Source organism: Ceratotherium simum, chromosome 1, assembly GCF_057802395.1.
Source record: "Ceratotherium simum simum isolate JZ-2026a chromosome 1, ASM5780239v1, whole genome shotgun sequence".
Taxonomy (NCBI): Eukaryota; Metazoa; Chordata; class Mammalia; order Perissodactyla; family Rhinocerotidae; genus Ceratotherium; species Ceratotherium simum.
This window is the reverse complement of record NC_141900.1, coordinates 90894658-90906384: the sequence shown is the minus strand read 5'-3', so window position 1 is coordinate 90906384 and position 11727 is coordinate 90894658. Positions and strand designations below refer to the sequence as shown.

The window sequence follows — 11727 nt, the reverse complement described above, 5'->3', positions numbered from 1 at the left end:
CCCCACCCCACCTCCGCCCAGCTCCATCAAGGCCTGGTCTTGACTGCTCACTGTCTCCTATTAGGAAGTCCGGAGGAGAGAGGCCTCCTGGCAGAGGATCAAATCCAGAAAGTGTCTGAGGAGACTCCGAAGGCATCAGAGGTCTACAGCCTCCCCTGTGGGATTGGCACAAAGTTCTGCACTTCTTCCTATACTCGCTACCTCCCTTTCTGGCCGAGACTGGAACATGATAGGAAAGGTGAGGTGGGAGTGTGCCAGCTTACCCTCTGCTCCCAGGATTCCTCAGGAGACTGTCTGAAGGGTGCCACAGAAACCAGGATGTAAGGAGAACTGTCTGCACTGCTGCTGGGAATGTAAATCGGTACAACCACAATGGAAAGCAGTATGGAGGTTCCTCAAAAATTTAAAAACAGAACTAGCATATGATCCAGCAATTCTACTTCTGGGTATTTATCTGAAGAAAATGAGAACACTAATTCGAAAGGATATGTACATCCCCATGTTCATTGCAGCATTATTTACGGTAGCCAAGATATGGAAACAACCTTGGTGTCCATTGATGGATGAATGGATAAAGAAAATTTGGTACAGACACACACACACACACACACACACACACACAGGAATATTATTCTGCCATAAAAAGTTTGAAATCTTGCAATTTGCAACAACATGGATGGACCTCGAGGGTATTATGCTAAGTGAAATAAGTCAGATCACTCTGCCCTGGTGCAGCCAGGTGGGTGGCCTTAGCCCCCTAATTCTCTGCTGAGCCACATAGGAGATCTCTGTGGAATTGGTTAGGGCCCTTTTGGCTGGAAATGAGAAAACTGTAACTCAAAAAATGGGAGATTTATTGGTTCTTGTAACTGGGAAGGAAGGACAATGGGAGAGCTCACAAAACCATAGGAGGAATTGTATGAACTAGGATCTTAAGGATGAGAACTGATGGTTCTTTCTCTTTCTCTGTCTTTCTTTTTTTTTTTTTTTTTTTTTTATTTTTTATTTTTTTTTTATTTTTTGTTTATTGCAGTAACATTGGTTTATAACATTGTAAAAATTTCAGGTGTACTCTCCATCTCTCTCTCACATACACACACACACGCGCGCGCACACACACACACACACATATACTCTGCCCCACTCCCATCACTGCTTCTCCTTCCCTGTTAGCCTCATTCTCTCCCACTACAGCTGAGGACGATGGCCACACACCACCCCAGATTTACATCCATCCACAGTGACTGCCAAGGCAAAGAGAAGAGAGCCTTCCCCACTGGGTCTACCAGAAACATTCCAGGGAGGAATGTGGTATCTCAGGGTATCCTAGGCAAAGTAATTTTCTAAGTGCTGAGTTTGAAGACTTTATCTTAATTGTCCCTATATTAGTTTCCCAGGGCTGCTGTAACAAATTACCAAACACTTAGTGTCTTAAAACAACACAAATTTATTCTCTTAGAGTTCTGGCGGTCAGAGGTCTGGAATGAGTCTTACAAGGCTAAAATCAAGGTGTCAGCAGGGCTGACTCCTCTGGAGGTTCCAGGGGAAAATTCATTCCCTTGCCCTTTCTAGCTTCTAGAGTTGGCCCATATTCCTTACCTTGGGACTCATTCCCCATCTTCAAAGCGCATCTCTAAAACTTCTGCTTCCATCTTCCCATCGTTTTCTGTCTCCTTTGACCTTCTTGCCTCATTCTTCTAAGGCCACTTGTGATTACACTAAGGGCCCACCCAGTTGATCCAGCAAAATCTCCCCATCTCAAGATCCTTAGCTTAGTCACGTCTGCAAAGTCCCTGTGCCATATAAGGTGATATTCACAGACTCTGGTGATTAGGATATGGATATCTTTAGGAGCCATTATTCAGCCTACTGCCATCCCTAATTAAAAATCCTATAATAGTAACTTTATAGTATAGCAGCTGTTCCTTAATAATGTGAGCCTGAAGACCCTGCCACCCTGGGGGAAACTGATATGCAAAGATCAAACTCTTACAGATCTGCTTTATTGTCTCTAAACTTTCTCCCTGTGAAGCCAAGTCAGCTCCCACTGGCAGTAGGGTTTCCTGGTCACCTTGTCACTTCTACACTCCCAAATACACTGGCTAGAGTCAGCACAGAGGGCGTCCTCCTTGCATATAACCTTAGTAGGTGAAAAGTCATGCATTCTTTTTCACCATTAGCCGGTGAAGTTTTTAAACCAATTCTGCTCTTTTGAACAGTTTTTAATTGCTAATATAAGCAGCCTGTCTTGATTTTATAATGTATCCAGTCTGTTCTTAGAAGACATTTTGCAGTCTTAGCCCATGAATAACTGACAAGTATCTTTACAAAATCTGTGATAGACCTCCACACATTTTTCTTTTTGCTATAAAACATAATATACTTGAATGAAATGTAACCATTGTAAAACTCTACTAGAAGCTGATTAACAAACAGAAGTTAACATTTTATTTTAGGATAGTGAGAATGGGGAAGAACTTTAATTCCACTTCCTACAGGACATCTCCACTCTACTTCTGCTTTGAACCTCACCCCATCAGACTTTCCTCCCGTGCACTGTTTTGTTGGTGGCATCTACAGACGCCAGTTACTAATCCCCCTTCCTTGAGGATGTCAGTGCATCGGTCACTGTCTCTCCAACCATCCTCCTGTCTTAATAGTTGATGACTTCATATCCACATAGCTCATCCTTCCCCCACCCTGGCCTCTTGTTCCTCCTCCAATAACCTGGTCCTTCACACCATCTAAGCAGCTCATTCCTGTGGCCACATTCTAGTCTGGACCTTGCAACCCACCTCCTACAGTCTCAGTTTAGAGCAATCTCTGACCACTGCCCCCTGCCGTCTATTTTTCTAGCTTGCTACCTTTAGTCCCTCCAGTCAAATAACCCTTTAATTGGCCAGGATCTGAATCTACTGTCCCCCCACCTCCTTCTTGTCCTCTCTTCCCTCCTACCCAGCTTCAATTCCATGGTCAGTCACAATAATCACTTTCTTGCATGCTTAACGCCATTGGTCTCTCTTCATTGCATTCACTTGGCAAAACCTTAATGCTGATCAAAAGCAACTTTCACCTACTCTGTGCCTGCGCCCATGCAGCTGAACTGAGCTGACTGCTCTTATCTTAGATTCATAACCATGAACTTCATGTGGGTCTTCAATGCTGCCCAGCAGTCATGCCACCTTTCCCAAGTCCACTTGCTCTCTCTTTTTCTCTCTTCAGAAGACCCTTCCACCTCTGTCCTCATCCTGACTCTCAGCTTCCTATCTCACTGAGAGCTCTGTAGGGTTGCAATCAGAAGCATCCACATCTCTCCACCTACAGCTTCTGCACCCCTATCCTCAGCTTTCCCTCCTGTTACAATGAATGGACCATCTGGTTCTTCTCTAGAGCTGGCTGCCTCCCTTTGTGCTCCAGAGCCCATCCCTTCATTCCTACTCAAGGATTCACTGCAGCAAAAAATGAAATTCTTCCCCTCTTCCTCATCAACTTTTCTCTTTCTTTTGATAATTTATGTCAGCATACACACCTGCTGTTATTACTATTATCTTTTAAAAAGTCCCATTTTGTGAATGTGTCATATGGTAGACTTAAAGTGGTAAGGCCTGCCCATATAAAGTGCTGTAATAAATATGCTGTGGATCCAGGACCTGGGCTTAGCTCTAGGGGGGCCCGGATGCTTCCCAAACCAGTCAAGAGCAGTCACATCACTTCTTCTACCCTTCTGTTCTTCAAATCCTCTCCAATTCTCCCATTGGATTTTATAGAGAAGACACTGAAGCAAAGCAAAGAAATTGTTTGATGGGCTATAGCTTAAACAGTTGCCTTATTTAGGGAAGCTGGTTGGCTATTTGCGGTGGGTTGTTCCTTTTTTTTAAAATTGTTTGCTTGAGGTCATATTGGCTTGTAACATTGTGTAAATTTCAGGTGTACATTATTATATATTAGTTTCTGTGTAGACTGCATTGTGCTCACCACCAATACTCTAGTTTTTATCTGTCACCATACACATGTGCCTCTTTATCCCTTTGCCCTCGCCCCACCCCCTTCCCCTCTGGTAACCGCTAATCTGTTCTCTTTATCCATATATTTGTTTATCTTCCACATATGAGAGAAATTATACGGTGTTGATCTTCCTCTGTCTGGCTTATTTTGCTTAACATCATACCCTCAAGGTCCATCCATTTTGTCACACATGGGACAATTTTGTGTTTTTTATGGCTGAGTAGTATTCTATTGTATATATATATATACTACATCTTCTATAGCCATTCATCAGTTGATGGGCACATGGGTTGCTTCCACATCTTGGTTATTATGAATAATGTGGCCATGAACATAGGTGTGCATAAATCATTTGTATTGTTGATTTCATGTTCTTTGCATAAATATCCAGTAGTGGGATAAGTGGATCATATGGTATTTCTTTTGTGTGTGTGTTTGTGTGTGAGGAAGATCAGACCTGAGCTAACATCTGCCAATCCTCCTCTTTTTGCTGAGGAAGACTGGCCCTGGGCTAACGTCCATGCCCGTCTTCCTCCACTTTATATGGGACACTGCCACAGCATGGCTTGCCAAGCAGTGTGTCGGTGCATGCCCGGAATCCAAACCGGTGAACCCCGGCCTGCCGCAGCGGAGTGCGCGCACTTAACTGCTTGCGCCATCGAGCCGGCCCCGTATTTCTATTTTTAATATTATAGAAGTCTCTACACCATTTTCCATAGTGGCTGCACCAGTTTGCATTCCCACCAGCAGTGTATGAGGGTTCCATTTTCTCCACATCCTCTCCAACATTTATTGTTTTCTGTATTGGTAATTATAGCCATTCTGACAGGTATAACGTGATATCTCATTGTAGTTTTGATTTGCATTTCCCTAATAATTAGTGATGTTGAACATCATTCCATGTGTCTATTGGCCATCTGTATATCTTCTTTGGAAAAATGTCTGTTCATATCCTCTGCCCATTTTTTTGATTGGGTTGTTTGTTTTTTTCTTGTTGAGTTGTATGAGTTCTTTATATATTTTGGAGATTAACTCCTTGTTGGATATATGATTGCAAATATTTTCTCTGAGTTGGTGGGTTGTCTTTTCATTTTTTTCATGGTTTCCTTTGGCTTGCAAGAGCTCTTCAGTGTGATGTAGTCTCATTTGTTTATTTTTTCTCTTGTTTCCCTTGCCTGAGTAGACATGGTATTCGAAACGTTACTGCTAAGACCAGTGTCAAAGAGTGTACAGCCTATATATTCCTCCAGGAGTTTTATGGCTTCAAGTCTTTAATCCATTTTGAGCTAATTTTTGTGTATGGTGTAAAATAATGGTCTACTTTCATTCTTTTGCACGTGGATTTCCAGTTTTCCCAACACCATTTGTTGAAGGGACTGTCCTTTCTTCATCGTATGTTCTTGGCTCTTTTGTCAAAGAGCCACTATCAATAAATGTGTGGTTTTATTTCTGGGCTTTCAGTTCTGTTCCACTAATCTGTGTGTCTGTTTTTCGGTCTGTACCATGTGTTTTGATTACTATAGCTTTATAGTATATTTTCAAATGAGGGATTGTGTTGCCTCCAGCTTTGTTCTTTTTTCAGGTTTGCTTTGGCTATTTGGGATCTTTTGTTATTTCATATAAATTTTAGGATTCTTTGTTCCATTTCTGTGAAGAATGTCATTGGGATTGAGATTGGGATTGGGATTGCATTGAATCTGTAGATTGCTTTAGGTAATAAGGGCATTTTAACTATGTTTATTCTTCCAATCCATAAGCATGGAATTTCTTTCCATTTCATTATGTCTTTGTTTTCTTTCAATAATGTCTTATAGTTTTCAGTGTATAGGTTTTTTAACCTCCTTGGTTAAATTTATTCCTAAATATTTTATTCTTTTTGTTGCAGTTACAAATGGGATTGTATTCTTGACTTCTCTTTCTGCTAGTTAATTATCAGTGTATAGAAATGCAACTGATTTTTGTGAGTTGATTTTGTACCCTGCAACTTTGCTGTAGTTGTTGATTATTTCTAATAGTTTTCTGGTGGATTCTTTAGGGTTTTCTATATATAGAATCATGTTATCTGCAAACAGCAAGAGTTTTACTTCTTCCTTTCCAATTTGGATACCTTTTATTTATTTTTCTTGCCTAATTGCTCTAGCTAAAACCTCCAGTACTATGTTGAATGAGAGTGGGCACCTTTGTCTTGTTCTTTTTCTCAGAGGGATGGCTTTCAGTTTTTCACTGTCGAGTATAGTGTTGGCTGTGGGTTTGTCATATATGCCCTTTATTATGTTGAGGTACTTTTCTTCCATACGCATTTTATCATAAATGGACGTTGGATCTTGTCAAATGTTTTCTCTGCATCTATTGAGATGATCATGTGGTTTTTGTTCCTCATTTTGTTAACATGGAATTGATCACATTGATTGATTTGGGGATGTTGAATCATCCCTGTGTCCCTGGTATGAATCCCACTTGAGGGGCCGGCCCGGTGGCGCAAGCAGTTAAGTGCACACGCTCCGCTGCGGCGGTCCAGGGTTCGCCAGTTCAGATCCTGGGCGTGCACCAATCCACTGCTTGGCAAGCCATGCTGTGGCAGTGTCCCATATAAAGTAGAGGAAGATGGGCACGGATGTTAGCCCAGGGCCAGTCTTCCTCAACAAAAAAAGAGGAGCATTGACAGATGTTAGCACAGGGCTGATCTTCCTCACAAAAATAAATAAATAAATAAATCCCACTTGATCATGTTGTATGATCCTTTTCATGTATTGCTGTATTCTATTTGTTAGTATTTTGTTAAGGATATTTGCATCTATGTTCATCAGTGATGTTGGTCTGTAATTTTCCTTTTTGTGTTGTCCTTGTCTGGTTTTGGTATCAGGGTGATGTTGGCCTCATAGAATGAGTAAGGAAGCATCCTGTCTTCTTCAATTTTTGGAATAGTTTGCAAAGGATAAATATTAAATCTTTGAGTGTTTGGTAGAATTCTCCAAAGAAGCCATCTGGTCCTGGACTTTTGTTTTGGGGGAAGTTTTTGATTATCCTTTCCATCTTGTTAGTTGTGATTGGTCTATTCAGATTCTCTATTTCCTCTTTTTTTTTTTTGTGAGGAAGATCAGCCCTGAGCTAACATCCATGATAATCCTCCTCTTTTTGCTGAGGAAGACTGGCTCTGAGCTAACATCTACTGCCAATACTACTCCTTTTTTTTTCCTCCCCGCTGCCCCAGTAGATAGTTGCATGTCGTAGTTGCACATCCTTCTAGTTGCTGTATGTGGGACACCACCAGAGCATGGCCTGACAGGCGGTGAGTCAGTGTGTACCCAGGATCCGAACCTGGGCAGCCAGCAGCGGAACATGCGCACTTAACCGCTATGCCACTGGGCGCGTCCCCTAGACTTTTGTTTTTGGTGAAGCTTTTGATTATTGTTTCAGTCTTGTTAGTTGTGATTGATCTATTCAGATTCTCTATTTCTTCTTGATTCAATCTTGGGAGGTTGTATGAGTCCAAGAATTTATCCATTTCTTCTGGGTTATCCAATTTATTGGCATATGGTTTTCACAGTATTCTCATAATCCTTTGTATTTCTGTGGTAACCATTGTAATTTCTCCTCTTTCATTTTTAATTTTATTTGCCCTTTCTCTCTTCTTTTCTTACTAAATCTGGCTAAGAGTTTGTCGATTTTGTTTGTCTCCCCAAAGAACCTGCTCTTAGTTTCATAGATCCTTTCTATTATTTTTTTATTTCTCTATTTCATTTATTTCTGCACTAATTTTTATTATTTCCCTCTTTCCACTGACTTTGGTCCTTTTTCTTCTTTTTCTAGTTCTGTTATGTATTGTTTAAGATACTTATTTGAGATTTTTTCTTGTTTCTTGAGGTAGTCCTGTATTGCTATAAATTTTCCATCTTAGTACCACTTTTGCTGCATCCCATAAGAGTTGGCATGTTATGTTTTCACTTGCATTTGTCTTCAAGTATTTTTTGATTTCTCTTTTTATTTCTTTACTGATCCAATTGTTGTTCAGTAGCATGTTGTTTAGTCTCCATATATTTGTCGCATTCACAAATTTATTCTTGTAGTTGATTTCTAGTTTCATAGCATTGTGGTTGGAAAAGATGCTTGATATGATTTCAACCTTCTTAAATTTATTGAGGCTTGCCTTGTTTCTGAACGTATGGTCTATCTTTGAGAACGTTCCATGTGCATATGAGAAGAATGTGTATTCTACTGTGTTTGGATGGAAAGTTCTATATATGTCTATTAAATCCATCTGGTCTAGTGTTTCATTTAAGGCCACTGTTTCCTTGTTGATTTTCTGTCTGGATGATCTATCCATTGATGTATGTGGGGCATTGAAGTCCCCCCCTATTATTGTGTTGCTGATAGTTTCTCCCTTTACGTCTCTTAATGGTTGCTTTATATATTTTGGTGCTCCTGTGTTAGGTGCATATATATTCATAAGTGTTATGTCCTCTTAGTGGAATGTCCCTTTTGTCATTATATACCGCCCCTCTTTGTCTCTCATTATCATTTTTATCTTGAAGTCTGCTTTGTCTGATATAAGTATTCCAACACTCACTTTCTTTTGTTTGTCTTTTGCTTGGACAAAAAGTCACAGAAGATTACAATCTAAATGACAGAGGATTCAAAATAGTTATCATAAACTCAATCAATTGCAAGAAAATACAGAAAGATATTTCAGTGTGCTCAGGAATAAAATTAATGAACAGGAGGAATACTAATGAACAGGAGGAATGCTCATCTTCTATGCCTTCACTGTGAGCCTATGTTTGTCTTTAGAGCTGAGATGTATTTCCAGGAGGCAGCATATTGTTGGGTCTTATTTTTTGATCCATCCAGGCATTCTGTGTCTTTTGAGGGCTAATTCAATCCATTTACATTTAGACTGATTATTGATATACGAGGGTGTAATGCTGCCATTTTATCCCTTGTTTTCCGGTTGTTCTATATTTCCATTGTTTCTTTCCCCTTGTATTTCTCACTGCCATTTCAGTTTGGTGGTTTTATGTGATGGTTTTCTCAGTTTTTCTTTATTTATGATTTGTGGCTCTCCTCTGATTTTTTGTTTAGTGGGTTACCATGAGGTTTGTATAAAAGATCTCATAGATGAGATAGTCTATTTTCTGATAGCCTCTTATCTCCATTAGCTTAAGCAAGTTCAATCCCTTTTCTCTTCCCCTTCGGTGTTATTGTTTTCACAAATTTTCTTTTTTGTGTTGTGAGTTTGTGACTAAATTGAAGTGTTTATAGTTATTTTTGATGCTTTCCTTCCCTTTATTGTTTATGTTATAATTATTTGCTAACCTTTTCTGTTAGAGAGCTGCAATTTTCTGGTTTTGTCTGTCTATTTATCTCCTTGCTTAAAGCTTTGTAAACCTTTGCCTTTTTGTTTCAGGTAGGTGCGCTTGCTTCATCATTTCTTGTAAGGCAGGTCTAGTGTGATGAACTCCCTCAGCTTTTGTTTGTCTGGGAAAACTTTTATTTCTCTGTCATATCTGAAGGATAATTTTGCCTGATAGAGTATTCTTGGCTGAAAGTTTTTATCTCTTAGTATTTTGAATATATCATTCCATTTTCTCCTAGCCTCTAAGGTTTCTGCTGAGAAATCCACTGAAAGCCTTATAGGGGTTCCTTTGTAGGTTATTTTCTTCTGCCTTGCTGCCCTTAGTATTTCTCCTTGTCATTGCTTTTGACAGTTTTCATATTAAATGCCTTAGAGAAGGTCTCTTTGCATTGATGTAATTCGGAGTTCTACTGGCTTCATGGACATGTAAATCCAGTTCCTTCCCTAGGTTTGGGATGTTCTCAGCTATTATTTCTTTGAACAAGCTCTCTGCTCCTTTCTCCCTCTCTTCACCCTCTGGGATACCTATAATGCTTATGTTACTTTTCCTAATTGGGTTGGATATTTCTCTAAAAAAATTCATTTTTTTAAAATCTTAGTTCTCTCTCCTCCTGCATTTCTATATTTCTATCTTCTAAGTCACTAATTCTGAAATCCATAAGGTCTACTCTATTTTTTATCATTTCTATATTATTTTTTATCTTATTAATTATGTTCTTCATATCCACAATTTCTGTCTAATTTTTTTAAGGGCTTCAATCTCTTTGGTGAAGTGTTCCTCCTCTTCATTAACTTTATTCCTGAGCTCACTGAACTATCTTTCCGTGTTTTCTTGTAACTCATTGAGTTTATGATAACTATCTTGAATCCTCTGTCATTTAGATTGTAATCTTCTGTTACTTCAGGTTTGGTTTCTGGAGACTTGTCATTTTCCTTCAGTTCTGCAGTATTACTCTAGTTCTTCATGGTGTTTGATGAATTGATCCACTGCCAGTGCATTTGTGGTAATATTAGGTGCAGATTCCAACCACCACCACTGGGCAGGGCAGAAGCTGCATTTTCTGATCCCGCCCTGTCCACTGGTAGTTGTGCCAGTTGGGCTGCTCTGCATTTGCACAGACTGGCTGCAGCTCACATGGGTGAGCTGTGCTCAGCTGACCTGCTGCACTCAGCAGTTGAGGCACCTTTGCGAGGGCTGAGCCACCACTCAGTAGGGAGCATTTGCATGGGCGGGGCCACCTTGGTAGGTGGGTGCTCCCGTGGGCTGGACTACCACTCCAAAAACATTCATGTGTGGGCCTGGCTGTCCCCACCTCAAATCACAGTCCTGCCAGCCACCTTGTAAGGATCTGCAACCTGGATCACTGCCACCAGGGAGGGGCAGGGGTCTACTCACCTAATTCTACTGCTTTCCGGGGATCCAGTGCACCTGTCTTCAGATGTATAGCTGTGTGGATCTCTCAGGAATACTGTTGTGTTGTGTAGGGAATCTTCTGTTGGTTAATGAATGTCAGTTTAGTTGTAACTCAGAGGGGAGAGACAAAAGGAACAACTCACTCTGCCCATGGATGCTGACATCATTTTGTGATGGGTTGTTCTGAAATGTCACTTTATTGGATTTGAGTACACTGACTCTGGCTTAGTTTTGGTTTGCTTATGTAGGCTTCCCAGGTATCAGAGCCACCTCAACCTAATGGCCTCCTTGTTTAATTTTTTTAACAGGCTTGGAGACTGTAGCATCAACTCCTGTCTGAGTTTGCAGCCTGCTGATCTGCCCTACAAATTTCAGATTTGCAGTCTCTACAATTGTGGGAACCAATTCCTTAAAATAAATCTCTATGCCTACACATATATCTATCCTTTTGATTTTTTCTCTGACAGATACAGTACTGGCTGGTACAGGAAGATTTCATCAGTCAAGATAGAGGAAGGGTCCTTGGTGGGGAGGAAAGGAGAATGAGTGGTAATACCATCTGAGGGTAGTTTGATGCAACAAATCCATCCCAGGCTGTGCCAATATCCAATGTACCCTGCAGGAGAGGGGCAGGGAAGCAGAGGGTTGTTGGGGCTGAGGAGTATAGGTGGGAACAACACTCCTAGCACCTGGCTGTGAGGAGAAAGGACACAGCATTTGCTGAGGTCCACTCTGACCAGGGGCCCACTGGCACATACTGCTCTGGGAATGATGTCACTGTCATAGACTAAATAGGATCATGGTTTGGGCTGGTGCAGTGAGGGAAGGGCTAGTTAGAGCCAGTACGTGTTCCTTAAAGGCCGACTATGTGCTGGCACCTCTATAACACACATTTCTTCTTTCCCACGTGCTGGCTTGTTCCTGGCTTGCTGAGTTACTGGGGGTGGCTGGCCTG

At 40.8% G+C, this 11727-nt stretch overlaps 1 protein-coding gene across 1 annotated transcript in view; it reads right to left on the bottom strand.

Annotated features, from left to right (window-relative positions):
• Positions 1-1611, bottom strand: part of LOC101398111 (stimulated by retinoic acid gene 8 protein-like) — a 13097-nt gene extending 11486 nt beyond the window's left edge. The window contains exon 1 of the mRNA XM_087434348.1: positions 1600-1611. Coding sequence (XP_087290474.1) covers positions 1600-1611 — 12 coding nt within the window. The remainder of the gene's footprint in view (positions 1-1599) is intronic.
• Between the last annotated feature and the right edge of the window lie 10116 nt (positions 1612-11727).